The sequence below is a fragment of the Staurois parvus genome, unplaced genomic scaffold (assembly GCF_062004578.1).
Source record: "Staurois parvus isolate SC_StPar_1 unplaced genomic scaffold, SC_StPar_1.0 ptg000719l, whole genome shotgun sequence".
Classification (NCBI taxonomy): Eukaryota; Metazoa; Chordata; class Amphibia; order Anura; family Ranidae; genus Staurois; species Staurois parvus.
The window spans coordinates 2882426-2898388 of NW_028318515.1; the positions used below are offsets into that span (position 1 = coordinate 2882426).

General features: G+C 41.9%; 1 protein-coding gene across 19 annotated transcripts in view; it reads right to left on the reverse strand.

The window, feature by feature from the left end:
• The window catches only part of NCOR2 (nuclear receptor corepressor 2), a 708717-nt gene that overhangs the window by 448126 nt on the left and 244628 nt on the right, over positions 1 to 15963 (reverse strand). For all 19 annotated transcript variants that reach the window (XM_089653704.1, XM_089653697.1, XM_089653690.1 and 16 more), the window contains exon 3: positions 15369 to 15496. In XM_089653704.1, the coding sequence (XP_089509830.1) occupies positions 15369 to 15496 (128 nt within the window). The remainder of the gene's footprint in view (positions 1 to 15368; positions 15497 to 15963) is intronic.

Below are 15963 nucleotides of genomic sequence, written 5' to 3' on the forward strand. Positions count from 1 at the left end.
ACTCATTTTTTCCAGTTGCTCTAGATAGCTTTTACCTCCCTACGAACGGTAAAAAGCCTTCCCTATTTATAGGGGAAATTTTGTTTTCTAGTATTTAAATAATAAAATATGTGGAACCGAGAGCCCCCAAATTTTATAAATAAGGACGCATTGTTTTCTACCATTTTCAGAACAAATAAATATTAAGAAAAATAAAACAATGGCTAAATGATTAGCATTTCCGCCTGGCAGCACTAGGGTCGTTGGTTCGAATCCAAACCATGGCACCACCTGCCTGGAGTTTTCATGTTCTCCCTGTGCCTGTGTGGGTTTCCTTCAGGTACTCCGATTTCTTCCCACACTTCAAAGACATGCTAGTAGGTTAATTGTCTCCTGTCTACATTGGCCCTAGTATATGTAAGTAAGAATGTGAGTTAGGGAACTTGGATTGTAAGCTCCTTGAGGGTTAGGGACTGACATGAATGTACTATATCTATATATATATATATATATATATATATATATATATATATATATATATATATATATATATATATATATATATATAAATAAAATATATGCAAAGTGCTGCGTAAATTGATGGCGCTATACAAGTACCAGTAATAAATCAAATTAAATAGATCTACAAAAAAGCTTCTTCCTCACACAATAAAGAAAAAACATTTGCTAATACCACCTCTAGTCAACTACTCAGGCACAGAGGATGACAATACAGGCATTATATTGTACAGTATTATTATTCTATGTTTCACATCATACAAAGATGGAGGAGATCAATCACATGCTAAGTGCACAGTAGATTGTAGACAATATCACAACCTGCGTGTCCCTAATAAATAGCTAGCTCCAGTAAAATATAAAGATAGGCAAATGTTAAAAATATATAACTGACACGTGCTTACACAAATATAATGAAAAGTGTAGGCCAGAAAAGAAAAATTGAATGTCAGCAGTAAGATCAACAATAAACAATGCTGATGGAATGCTATAATATTATAAAATATATTATATTTTTCTCTTTATTGGGCACCCATTGAAATTGCTTTACCACCAACAGAGAATGTCTCTGTACTGAGAAATTGTGCTGAAAAAAAGAAAGAATAAAAGGTTTTTATGGGATACATTCTGGCAGCATCATGCAATTAATTTGGCCGTACAGATCTCTACAGGGCTCTTATGGTTAGCTCTTCCATTCCTTGGAAAAAAGCTGAGTCAGATATGGAATTACAATGCGTTTCTGCTAAAGGGCAACACAGAACACAAACCACAACAACTTCGCCAACAGCATGTTCTCAATTAAGAACTATGAATTCTCAGAGAGTGAGCACTGAATCAAACTAAAGTCTAGCAATGGAAAGAAAAGTGACTGAGCACCATGTATAGGAGGCTGGAGGCAGCTCAGTGTTGCAGGAATTCACACCCAGTTCATGCTCAGTCTTGCCAAAGCAGACCAGGCAAGGAGAGGAATGCAATCTAATCCAACCGAATCTTGGTATGAGCCACACATCTCAAATTAAATTAGATGGCAAGCATTTACACAAAAACAAAGTTATCCTTGTGTGGCCCTTCTGCAGTTTACTTTTCTCTTCTGCAGAATCCTGCAGACTATGGCCCTTTGTCTGCCACCAGATACACCTGCAGCTATGATCTATCCTGGCTTTGCTCTGAAATCAAGAATATGACGGAACATGGCACAATAAAATCATAATGGCAAAGATCTGAAACAACCACTTCCTCTTGATATCCAAAAGTAAACTGTTTGACATTCTTGTTACATTACCTGACACCAACTGCAAAATGTTTTTATTCTTAAAAAACACCATACAGCCCATATTGTATATTTGCTCTAAGAATATAGAAGAGACTGTCAGTGATGTCAAAGAATAGTTCCAAGAGAAAGTGAAATATATTGAGTTGTTAAACTCACTTACTGTATCTAATAACCACTTTCTTCACAATACGGTAGCAGCTAATAAAGTCCAACCTGACAATTATTGGTGTCTATGCCTATACCATTCCATCATTCTCATTGTCAGCATATGGAAGGGGGAGGGGGTCTCAAAGTATTATTAAACCGTTGTTTTTTTTTTAGGCACTTGCAGCAGATGATGATTTAGTCACTTACTGGGTGATGCCGTTTCTTTATCTTTTAATTATTATTATTATACAGGATTTATATAGCGCCAAGTTTGCTCAGCACTTTACAATATAATGGGAGACAATACAGCAACAATACAGTTCAATACAAGAGGGATAGGAGGGCCCTGCTCCTTTAATCCTTGGCTATGCTCCTGATTAGACTGGTGCTGATTAAGCTGACCTATGCCCTAGGATTTCTGTTTCAGAGTGGCTTCTTTCTCTTGGTGTCCTATGGTGCCATACTTACATGTAGGGACTAGAGTTGTGTTTTCCTTTGCTTTGTGCATCAATAGAAAAACATAGCCCCAAAGCTTAGGAAGGCAAAGCACTCACTTGCTCCTCCCTCATCACCCTGCCTTCTCAAAGCTAACACACTGGTTTGAGACTGTACTGTCCAATATTAGCTCTTTCCTATGAAAACAGGAAGCTCAGGGAAGCAGTACTTAAGAGCAGGAGACAGTGGCATTAAAAGTTTTAAACTAAGTTCTGAGGTAGGAATTTTAACAAATTATTTACAGGGGAATGTTTATTTTATTGTGCTCAATTTGTTAAGCTAAAATGCTGAGAGTTTAGAATTACTTTAACCACTTCAGCATCCGCGACATAGCCATACGTCACCAGGCTGAAGGAGTTCTACTGTGATGATGCCTGCAGCTACACATCATCGCGATTCCATTTTTTCCAGCTGTGCATGGGCTTTAATGTCAAAACAATCGTAGCAGCTAATTAGGGGCTGGATCACTTTTTAACAGAAGGAGGAGGGGGAAGGAAGAAAAGAGGAAAGGATGAAAAGAGGAAAGGATGAAAAGAGGAGGAAGAAGGAATGAGGAAGGAAAGAAGGAATGAGGGAGGAAAGAAGGAATGAGGGAGGAAAGAAGGAAGGAGGAGGAAAGAAGGAAGGAGGAGGAAAGAAGGAAGGAGGAGGAAAGAAGGAAGGAGGAGGAAAGAAGGAAGGAGGAGGAAAGAAGAAAGGAGGAGGAAAGAAGAAAGGAGGAAGAAAGAAGGAGGAAGAAAGAAGGAGGAAGGAAGGAAGGAGAAGGAAGGAGGAGGAAGGAAGGAGGAGGAAGGAAGGAGGAGGAAGGAAGGAAGGAGAAGGAAGGAGGAAGAAGGAAGGAAGTCACCCACCCCACGGGTCCTCCTGTGCTCTCACGCAAAGGCATACGCATACATTGGTCGCGCACACATATGTAAACGGTGTGCACACAACGCATGAGGCATCACCACGAACATTATAGCAAGAGCTATACTTTTAGAACCAGACCTCCTGTGTAACTCTAAACTGGTAACCTGTAAAGGCTTTAAAAACGCTGCCTATGGAGATTTTTAAGTGCTGTAGTTTGTCCCCATTCCACGAGCAGGCATATTTTAAAGCGGGACATGTTAGGTACCTATTTACTCAGCAAAACATCATCTTTTATCAAATATATGTGTATTATATTGTATTTGTGCACTAAAATTCATAAAAAATTCCTAAAAATTGCATTTGAAAAAAGTGCTGTGCAAATATAGGTAGGTATAAGTTTTTAAATATACACATGAAGGAATGGAGGTCCATAACAAATATATAATAGACACATCAACAACCCTTGAACCTACCAAGTTACAGTTTTTCCTTATTTCAAATGGAGGATAGAGGATGGATGATGGATGCATTGTTCAGGTTGTGGGCAACACTGCCTTCCCTCATACATGCTGAGCTGCTTTTAAGTGCTACATTAGAATTAGTAGGTTTCCTAAGCCATCCTTAAGAGCAATTTGCAAGACACACTCCACCAATGCACATAATCACAGCAAGCATATCATTTGACCAAGATCATTTATGAAGAGTAGGAGCCACAATATTCCCAGGTGTCACCTTCCTCAGGGTTTGTATTTTGCTTTTTCTTGAATTTCCTCTTTTAATGCCATTAAAGCACTGTTAAGGTTTCTAAAAAGACCTCCTAGTTGGTATTACTTGTGGTTGGCAAATGAAGCTCATATTCCTGACTACCCCAAGTTGCCTATTAGGTAACCATGGTCAGATATATCCTGATGATCTACAGTGAATCAAGAAAGTAGTCACAGCGCTTAACTTTTGCCACATTTTGTTATGTTACAGCCTTATTCCTAAATAGATTAAATTCATTTTTTTTCCTCAACATTCTACAAACAATACCCCATAATGACAACTTGAAAGAAGTTAGTTTTGAAATCCTTGCAATTTATTAAAAATAAAAAACGAAAAAAAAACAAACACGTACATAATTATTCGCAGCCTTTGCTCAATACTTTGTTGAAGCACATTTAGCACCAATTACAGCCTCAAGTCGTTTTGAGTATGATGCTAGAAGCTTGGCACACCTATTTTTGGGCAATTTCTCCCATTCTTCTTTGTAGTACCTCTCAAGCTCCACCAGGTTGCATGGGGAGCGTCAGTGAACAGCCATTTTCAGATCTCTCCAGAGATGTTCAATCGGGTTCAATCTGGGCTCTGACTGGGCCACTCCATGACATTCACAGAGTTGGACCGTAGCCACTCCTTTGTTATGCGGGCTGTTTGCTTAGGGTCGTTGTCCTGTTGAAAGATGAACCATCGCCACAGTCTAAGGTCCAGAGAGCTCTGAAACAGGTTTTTATCAAGGATGTCTCTGTGCATTGCTGCATTCATCTTTCCTTAGATCCTAACTAGTCTCTCAGTTACTGCCGCTGAAAACATCCTTACAGCATGATGCTGCCACCACCATGCTTCACTATAGGGATGGTATTGGCCAGGTGGTGAGCGGTGCCTGGTTTCCTCCAGACATGACGCTTGGCATTCAGGCCAAAGAGTTCAATCTTTGTTTCATCAGACCAGAGTTTGGTTTCTCGTGGTCCAAGAGTTCCTCAGGTGCCTTTTGGCAGACTTCAGGCGGGCTGCCATTTGCCTTTTACTGAGGAGTGGCGTCTGTCTGGCCACTCTACCATACAGACCTGATTGGTGGAGTGCTGCAGAGATGGTTGTTCTTCTGGAAGGTTCTCCTCACTCCACAGAGAAATGCTAGAGCTCTTTCAGAGTGACCATTGGGTGCTTGGTTACCTCCCTGGCTAAGGCCCTTCTCTCTTGATCGCTCATTTTGGCCGGGCAGCCCACTGTAGGAAGATTCCTGGTTGTTCCAAATTTCTTCCATTTACGGATGATGGAGGCCACTGTGCTCATTGGGACCTTCAATGCTGCAGAAATTTGTCTGTACCCTTCACCAGATCTGTGCCTTGACAAAAGACTGAGGAAAGGAGCAGTAGGTTGAAGTGTTACTAAACCCATGACAGTAAAATCAGTCTGTACATGTAAAGCACGCCTGTTATACTCACACTGGAACCTAAGAACCTCCATCTTCCATAGTACAGAACAGCAGTGGCAAGTCTACACATGCTCTGTTTGGTGTGTATTGCTAGACAGCGTTTTATTTATTTTTTTGAGAGAGTGCATGTGATTGGCACAGGGTCAATCAGCGCTGTCTGGACAGAGGGTCAGGGGTCATGCAGCCTCATAGGACAGTAAGAGGAGAATGAAAACTCCTCTTACAAGATTAACCAGTGCTCAGCCAAACACTGGTAGAAGACACAAGACTGCTCTAACTGCTGATGAGAAAAGGTATTTAGCAGTTTATATTTACTAAAATAATTGCATTTCCATGTTCTGTGTACTGTGAGAGACCAGAAATAGTGAATGGGTCATGGGTTTAGTAACACTTTAAGGCCTCTTGCACGCTGCAGCTTGAAAAAGTACAGCGTTTTTTGTTTTTTTTACTGAGGTAAAATGTAGCCTATTATTTACAATGTGGGTTTGTACACAGGCACGTAAACAAGTGGCACGTATCCCTCAGAAGAAAAATAGGAAAACCTGCATTTTCTGTTCTTAATGAATTTTCCCAAGAATATATTGCAAATACATGCATGAGTATGCGGGAATATGCACAAAACAAATGCCTGAAATTACATTTTAAAAAAAAAAAGATGCTTATTTGGGACCTACACAGAAGTGAACAAAGCCTATGGCACCTGTTGTAAACCTCAGACATGAAGAATAAACAAAGCATATCCTTCTGTACTGTGTACGTGCCTCTATCCAAAGCACCAATTGTGATTTCTGTATGCTGCCTTGTTCCTTTACTCTCAGCATGAGTCACATCTGACAGCTTTTTCCAACACCAAGAAATAAAAAGGTGACGGGGAGGATGAGCTTCAGCACACAGCCTGTGACTGATACCCTTAGCTGTGCATGTACTCCATGTACTGGCCTAAAGCACACTAAAATAATTATCTGTTTCAAAATACAGGCAGCCACAATATATGCAAATTTCAGCTTTTGCTTAGTCCCACTATCTTCCAGCTCCTAAACTTACTTGGTGGTCTTTCATTCTGACTGATGGCTTTATTGCCCATTACATTGGTACATTATGTAGACCTGGTGGAGCAGAGTTCAGATTTTGCAGTCTTAAAGTGATACTAATTCCAGGACCCTGCATTCACTATATATGGCCTCCCACAGTACACAGAACATGGACATGCAATTATTTTAGTAAATATAAACTGCTAAATACCTTTTCTCATCAGCAGTTAGAGCAGTCTTGTGACTTCAGCAGAGCACTGGTTAAAGCTTGTAGGAGTTTTCTTCCAGCTCTAGGAGGACGTAAAACCTCTGACCTTCTGTCTAGACAGTGCTGATTGGTCCTGTGCTGATCACATGCACTCTCCCAAGAAAAAAAAAACCCTCTGTAGCAATACACACCAAACTGAGCATGTGTATGTGACTATGGATGCAGTCTGTATCATGTGGTCATTTCAACGAGAGAAAGGATCAAATGGCCTTTTTACACAATGCAGAGGATTAACCCCTTAGGCTCCACAGAGAGTATAACAAGCATGCTTTACTGCGTATACAGACTGATTTTATTGTTGTGGGTTTAGTAACACTTTAATTTGTCCATAATTTCAGCCATTCAGACCTCTGATTCTTTATTTATGTTTATGTTAACATCTGCAATTTTTTTGCTCCAGTTTTCACACATCAATGCTAAACAATTCAACACATAGGTTACTAGATTACTTGAACAAAGGCCTGAATGCAAACAAAAATAAAAAGTGCTTTCAGCCAACCCCACTTTCAATAAACAGATCAGTTATACTGATTCCTAATGCCTAGCCTTTCAGAATGAAGCTGAAGTTCTCCTCAAAGCTCTCAGCACATAAGTTAGCCTTGAGATGTCAAAGAGTCGCTCTTGTGACATTCACGATGCCGTAGTTCTGACATAGGCTAATATGACTGGCACTGCTCCAAAGTAATGTGGAACTGAAACTACAACAGTTGTTACCCCATGATGTCTAAGCAAACATCTTTGCCAATATCGCTTATTACGTTTTGCAATGTCTGTAACTACTCTGAGGACATTATGATAGGCAGCTTGTGCTAATGATGTAGATGTGTATTCTCCTAAAACCCATGTGGTTGATTAAACAGCCAGGGCTTTTCATCCTGCTTATTGTCAATGTCATAGCCTACCCAATCTTTCTCCCCTGTTCAATGCTGCCCTCCTTAGTGGCAATGCTGAAATAGGGAGAGCAGAATCTACAGAGTCTATAAGCAATTTGGTGTTTTTAAGATACTAGCATGAAAGAAAACCTTACTAAACTATCTTTTCTTTTTACACAGGTTGCATGGACATACAACCATTTAAAGTGTTACTAAACCTAGGACCCTGTATTCACTATATCTGGTCTCTCACACTACACAGGACATGGAAATTAAATTATTTTACTAAATATAAACTGCTAAATACCTTTTCTCATCAGCAGTATATAGCAGTCTTGTGACTTCTATCAGTGTCCAGCAGAGCACTGGCTAAAGCTTGTAGGAGGAGTTTTTATTCTTCCCTGGTTGTCCTATGAGGCTACATAACCCTTGACCCTCTGTTTGGACAGCACTGACTGGCCCTGTGCTGATTACATGCACTCTCCCAAGCGAAAATTTTTTTCTAGAAATACACACCAAATCGAGCATGTACGGCTTGCCCCCAAGACTCTATTCTATCAGCAAATGGACTGGGGACAATAGAAGAAGGGGAGGATCAGAGAAGACAGCATCAAACAGCCTTTTTACACAATGCAGAGGATTAACCCCTTAGGTTCCACAGTGAGTATAACAAGCATGCTTTACTGCATACATATACTGATTTTACACTGGGTATAGTAACACTTTGGGATAAGGAAAAATCACTAACAGTTATGCACAGAAATGCAGATAAATAGATCAATAGAATGATCAACTGATTTCCAAAAAGATGGCAAATGGAATTTATTACCAGGTACAGCAGATGATCCATGTAATACTATTACTTTTAGTAATCCCAATATGAAAAAATTCTCTGGCATCTGCCTTGCAGGTGGTTCACAATTGGTATGAAGAGTTTTAGCAGGGTGTGGTTGCACAGCTGGAGAAGTGTTAAGCAGCCCATAGATGGAATTGTTTTTTTTTATTCAACCAGCAGGTTAACCAAAAAAAAGAAAAAAAAAAACTGACCTGATTCCCCCATCCATACAATTGTGGTGGACGGAGCAATCCTCTCTGGTGAGCTATTGTATTCTGACAGTGCCTGCGGCACATTTTCGGGTGGGGAAAATCTGACAGGGTGGTTGTACAGAATTCAATCAGTAGATCGTCTTCTGTACAACCACAGTGCCCATACATGTATCAAAATTCGGCTGGTGCCTGCTGGACCGGTCAAATTTCGATCCATGTATGGGCAGATTTAGTAAACCAGGCCATCATTACAGTGAATCAAGGGAATTGTAGAGGGCAACTGTAAGATTGGCCATACACTAACAGCCTGCAGGCTGGACAATATAACAGACTCCTCCATCCACGTTACACAGACTGCATGGATGAATCCCCCTGCTGGGCAATTGTATTCTGATAGACATCGCTGGTTGATTAGATGAGGCTGCTGTTCATGTGTCAATTTTGCGCCCAGCTTTCGGAGTAGGGTTCCCAGCTCATCCCTTTAAAACCAAACATATATTAATTACATAGTCTCTTAAGGCTAATTTAACACAGATAAGGCACTGCGTTTAATTACCATCTTAATTAGCCACAGAACCTATGTGATTATTGTGTCCGGTTTAAAGGGATGAGGTGGGAACCCTAGTTGGGAGGGGGCCACCCACTAAGCAAATTTTGTCTTTCATCAGGAACTGTCTGAAATGTGTATAGTGAATGACCAGCTTAAGCCCCCCCATCTTAGTGATCATTTAACTGCTGTGAAAGGAATACCCCATTTTATCTGCATGAAAGGTGTAGCTTTACTCAGAGGCAGAAACCAAACCAGGAACAAATTCAGACACAGCATATTAAAAACCACTAGGGCTATTAATTATATTTTAATGTAATTAAAGTTTTATGGAAAAAATGCCCTCTGGCTCAGACAATCCTGTATAGCTATTTCGGAAGGTTGTAGCTCCAGTTCATAAATATGGCTATCTGGAGCAATGCATACTATACCAAAAGTGGAACAGAGCGTGATGGAAAAATTACACTTAAAGCAGAGTTTCACTGAAAGGCAGAAGCTCAGCTTATTTGCCTCCCCCCCCCCCCCCCACGGCCATATTTGGCACCTTTTGGGATTGAGGAGGGCATGGATATCTGTTTTTGACAGGTTCCCACTCCCACTTCCTGCTCAGTTCGCTGCGGTGAAGTGAGCCGGAAGTTCAGCCCTCCTCCCTCCCGCAGTCTCCTGGGAACTTTCACAGGTCCCAGAAGATTGCTGGACCAATCAGGAGGCACAGCGCAAGCAGCAAGCAGTGGGCACCAGGCTGTGAAGCCGCAAGCTGTGAGTGAAGCCGCGGGTGAGTACATCGCTGGACCCTGGGACAGGTAAGTGTGTGTTTATTAAAAGTCAGCAGCTACAGTTTTTGTAGCTGCTGACTTTAAATAAACACAAATACGGCTTTAACCACTTGCCGACCGCGCATAGCCGAATGACGGCTTCACCGCGGCCGGCCAGTTCTGAGTGGACGTCATATGACGTCCTCCCAGAACGCGCTCTCCTGCGCGCCCCAGGGGGCGCGCACCCGGCGATCTCCGTGATCGCTGTGTCCTACGGACACAGCTGATCACGAGATGTGGTGAAAGGCCGATCCCACCGGCCTTTTACCACGTGATCAGCGGTGTCCAATGACACGCTGATCACAGGAAAATGCAAGTGCCGGTTCTCGGCTGCACTTTCCTCACGCTGTCAGATCGTGAGGAAAGTACTGCCGAGAACCGGCAGTTGTCAGAGCGGGGATCGGCACCGATCATCAGGGCACTGATGATCAGTGCCCTGATGATCGGTGCCCAGCAGTGACCCCCGCAAGTTCCGATCAGCTGTGCGCCCACTAGCCCCGCCCACCCATTCCCAGCAGTGCCCCCACCTGTGCCCAGCAGTGCACCCACCTGTGCCACTCTGCAGTGCCACCTACCTGTGCCCAGCAGTGCCACCTACATGTGCCCAGCAGTGCCACCCACCTGTGCCCACCCACCTGTGCCCACCAGCGCCACCCACCTCTGCCCACCAGTGCCACCCACCTGTGCCCACCCACCAGTGCTGTCCACCAGTGCCACCCACCAGTGCCACCCACCAGTGCTGCCAGTCAGTGCCACCAGTCAGTGCCCAGGGGTTGTGCCAGTCAGTGCCGCCAGTCAGTGCCCAGAAGTGATGCCAGTCAGTGCCGTCTATCAGTACCCATCATCAGTGTCACCTATCAGTGCCGCCTATCAGTGCTGCATATCAGTGCCGCCTATCCGTGACCCCTAATTAGTGCTGTCTATCAGTGCCGCCTATCCGTGCCACCTCATTAGTACTGCCTATCAGTGCCCTTTAGTGCTGCCTATCAGTGCCCATCAGTGCCGCCTATCAGTGCCCATCAGTGCCGCCTCATCAACGCAAATCAGTGAAGGAGAAAAAATACCTGTTTGAAAAATTTTATAAAAGAAACAAATAAACTTTTTTTTTTTTTTCAAATTTTTTGCACTTTTTTTAATTTATAGCGCAAAAAGTAAAGCGCCCAGTGGCGATTAAATACCACCAAAAGAAAGCTCTATTTGTGAGAAAAAAATGATCAAAATTTCATATGGGTACAATGTTGCATGACCGCGCAATTGTCAATCAAAGTGCGGCAGCGCTGAAAGCTGAAAATTGGCCTGGTAAGGAAGGGGGTATAAGTGCCTGGTAGGCAAGTGGTTAAATTATTATACTTAAAGCTTCACTTCAGACAATCTAGTAAGTTCAAAGTTAATTATACTTACATTGAAGTAGTACAGTATTTAAAGCCAAGAATTTGTATTTCAGTTGTGGATAGAATTGAAAGTGGGTAAAACAGTTGGTTGAAAAAGAGTTCTGTCTGTGTACTATTGAGGAGACTTCACTTCTCATTCTGTGCCAAAGATACCACAAAAAGTAAGAGGAAATGTCTCAACTCTGAGGAGGAATCTCACCATAGACCAGGGGTCTCCAAACTTTCTAAACAAAAGGACCAGTTTACTGTCCTTCAAACATTAGGGGGACTGTGGCCAGTGGAAGAAGTCAATGTCCTGGTGTCAGCATGAATAAACGATGCCCCATTATTGGTATCAATGAGAGGAATAGAGCCCCATCATTGGTATCGGTGGGAGGAATAGTGTCTCATCGTTTGTGTCAATGGGATGAATAGTGCCCCATCATTGGTATCGGTGGGAGAAATAATGTCCCATTGTCAGTGTCAGTGGCAGGAACTATGCCACACTGTTGCTGACAGTGGGGGGAATAATGCCCCAAAAGCCGTATATAAGCAAGTAAAGAGCCACATCCAGCCCCCGGGCCACAGTTTGGAGACCACTGCCATAGACAGACAGTTATAAGATAACCCCATTGAAAGCTTTTTTCTCTGTTGCTCTGTCAGTGACAACTGTAACATTTTTAATTTTCCACCACTCCTTGCCCTGGTGACAATGGGCACCTGGAAAAACAGAGAGTGAATCTCAGCAGCAGCAACACAGAAAACAATAAAAAAAACCCGACAGAAGGTCTAACCTGTCCTTTCTCTAACCAATACTTTTATTTTACCTGTAAAAAATATTGTCCTGTAATCCTGGTAGCACTGACAGCATAGTAAAGTTGAGGACTTCATTTTACTGTGGTTTAGCAATACAGAATGCAGAATTTGAATAATTTCTTATTAGCATGGTCTCGGAGTTCAAAGATTACATTTATATGAATGGGAAACTACAAGTGATATATGAACTAAAATAATAAAAGAAAACACAACTGTATTGTTCAGGACTCTTGTGGATCTAAAGGCTACCAACTGTATAGGCAGTGATAACTCTTAATTATTGCCCAGAGCGTCACTCAAAATCCATCTACTAAGTCTTCTATATGACATTCCTTCTGAAAGTAGCAATTTATAGGCATTTAGAACATCCAGCTTATACTGCCAATATTCTTAAAAATACTTAAAAGATAAAAAGATAAATTGAAATGGACTGTGTGGAAACCACAGGTCTTCATTCAATGACATAGATAGATTGGGCTTAAGGCAGATCTTGAACTAAAATTTTAGATCTGCCAATTTAGTTAGGTCCTCCTCCACCGTCATAAAATGCTAAAAATGCTAAAAATGTATTTTTAAAAACACTTGTGAAAATAAAGGTCAATGACATACTTCCCTTACTCCCCTGCTTCTGCCCTTGGCACCTAGGCGAGAGCGATGTCAGCAACCATCAGATGATATCCTAAACAATGCTGAACAGCCCAAATCTCGTGAGAACATGCCTGTGCACTGTATTACATCATCCTGAATGATTTGAGCTACGTTGAATCCCCCTTGATATCAACTATGGGGTCCATAATCACCCCCAGTACTACAGAAGACAGGGAAAAGTATGGATTTTAACTAACTTCTTTTTCCACTAAAGGTGTTTATATTTACTTAATTTTTGGGTTTTTTTAAGCAATGGATCAATGTAGGAGTCCCTTACTTATTAAACAGACCTTTAAAGCATGCTTTCTATTGTATATTTGTTAATATACATTTAGATGACAAAGCATCTTGCCCCCTAGTTTTGAAATGTAAATATACCAGTAGTCAATGGCATACCTCTTAAGCTGGCCATAGACGGTTTAAATATCAGCCAGTTCAGCAGGGACCGGCTGAGAATGGAACCACGTATGGGCAGGCTAAATGTCTCCAAGTTGATCGATCGACCAATGATCGATACAACCAGCCTGTTGGGTTTTACATGTGATTATTGCAGCTATTAAGCCAACCATAGACTGTGTGATTTTCTTTCCTGCAAACACGGTTGGTGGGGTTATCCCTCCCACGGAGCCATCTTGTTCTCCCGGCAGGGGGAGCCATCCCCGCCAGGAGAACATAGTGATTACTGCTAGCGGCTATAATAGCCACTAACAATAATCACATGTAAAACCCAACAGGCTGGTTGTACCCAAGCTGATCAATCAACTTGGGCACATTCAGCCTGCCCATACACTGTTTGAATCTCGGCTGGTCCCTGGCCTTCTATCATCTAGCAGTAATCAAAGTGTTCTCCCAGAGGGGACAGCTCCCCCCACCAGGAGAACACAATGGCTCCGTGGTAGGGATGCTCCATCAACACTGACTGTGCTGATGGGTGAATCGAGCAATTTTCTATCCTGCAACCTATGGTTGCAGGAAAGAAAATCGCACTGTCTATGGCCGGCTTTAGACATCATTTGAGTTTCCTGTTATTCAGCAAACCACCTAAGAAGATTGCAGCAATCAGCACAGTGGGTAAGTGGTTAACACTTCTGCCTAGCAGCAGGGTCGTTGGTTCAAATCCCAACCACGGCACCACCTGCCTGAAGTTTGCATGTTTTCCCTGTACCTTTACAGGTTTCCTCCACGTACTCCAGTTTCTTCCCACACTCTGAAGACATGCTGGTAGGTTAATTGGCTCCTCGTATAAGTATGCATGAATGTGAGTTAGGTACCTATATTGTACGCTCCTTGAGGGCAGGGACTGATGTGAATGTACAATATATATGTAAAGCACTGCACAAATTAACGGCACTATACAAGTACCTGTAATAAATAAATAAATGCAGCTTATTCTGGGAAATAGAGAGCCATGAATAGAGCCCTGCAGATATGTTGGTATTTCAAGCCAACTGCTAATATTACACTATAAATATCAATTACTTGAAGCAGATATTTACCATAAGAGGGAACAAAAGTGTGATTATAAAAACAGAGTGCTTTATTAAATAGGTGCATACATCAACGATGTGCAACGAAGGCACCCAAGAAAATATCATCTTTGATTACGTTAGCCCTTGTTATGTCAATAGACAGAGACACAAGCTGGAAAGGGACTATTTATATCAGTAATCGTATGCAGATGTGAAGTTAAATGATCTTTTTAACAATCTATACATATCATGAATATTCCCACATATTCACATTTCAGAAAGTGACTAGATACCAGATATTGTCAAATATTGTCGTAAACTGTTGTTGTCTGCTGATGCATTATCCACAATTCCAAACTTTTCCAAACAACAATCCATCAAATTTTTGTCATCTGATCTCTTATTTGCAAATGTACAGTGTGAGAATAGTTGAGTTGAAATTCTATACATCTTACAATCATTTCTGCCACTGTATGTGCTGCTTTAGCCCTAATGACCAACAGATTTCAGATTTAATCAATTTTGAGCAGGCAGAACATTTATAGATGCTACTACACTGCCCCGTGGATACAAGAAGGGGGATTTTGAACATTAAAGTGTTGCTAAACCCACAGTAAAATCAGCCTGTATATGTAGTAAAGCATGCTTGTTATACTCAATCTAGAACCTAAGGGGTTAATCCTCCGCATTATGTAAAAAGGCTGTTGGATCCTGCGTTCGCTGATCCTCCCCTTCTTTCACAGTCCCCAATCCATCTGCTGATAGTACAGAGCCCTAGGAGGCACTCTGCACATGCTTAGCTTGGTGTGTATTGACAGAAAGTTTTTTGGGGGTTTTGTGGGGAGGGTTGTGATTGGTACAGGGCCATTTAGCACAGTCCAGACAGAGTCAGGGGTCATGCAGCCTCATAGGGGAGTCCGAGAAGAATGAAAACTCCAAGTTCTGTGCACTGTGGGAGACCATATATAGTGAATGCAGGGTCTTGGGTTTAGTGAAAGCTTGTTCAAAGGGGAACAATAATAATCCTACCTTTCATTCGCTGGTTGGAATTTTGTTAGTAGTGATGGCCGTCTCCTCTGTGGCATAAGAACAGAACTAGGGGCTAGATGAGGGTTGTACTCTCTTGGATGGTGTTGATACTCCAGAAGATTGGCATCCTGCAGAACAAAACAGCAGAGCAGTTTCAATATATGTTTATAAAAAGATAGAAAAAATAAAACAAGCTAATACAAAATACATGTTTTCTTATTTATCTCTGTCTGTCTGTTTTCTCTCCTATAGGCAAGAATGACAAATCATGCACTTACTCGCCATGCATGAAGTGCACCAGTCAAAATGTTGTTGTGACAATGCTGACAGCTAGTCCATCTCTATGTCTAAGCAGCCCTGTCACTCTCAACCCTCCTGGTACACAGAGTGGGACCCAGATTCTTTTTACACAGAGTGGCACCCAACTGTCAAACCAACACAAAAAGATTCTCAGATTACACCAGGGGAGCAGCTCTCTCTGTGCAATCTGTAGGAGTAGGGGGGAACACAGAAAGTGAAGTGCAACATACAGTATAGGCAAGTGGAGGTAAGAAAGAGAAACCTTAACTGGAAATAGTTGTGAAAGATAAAATAT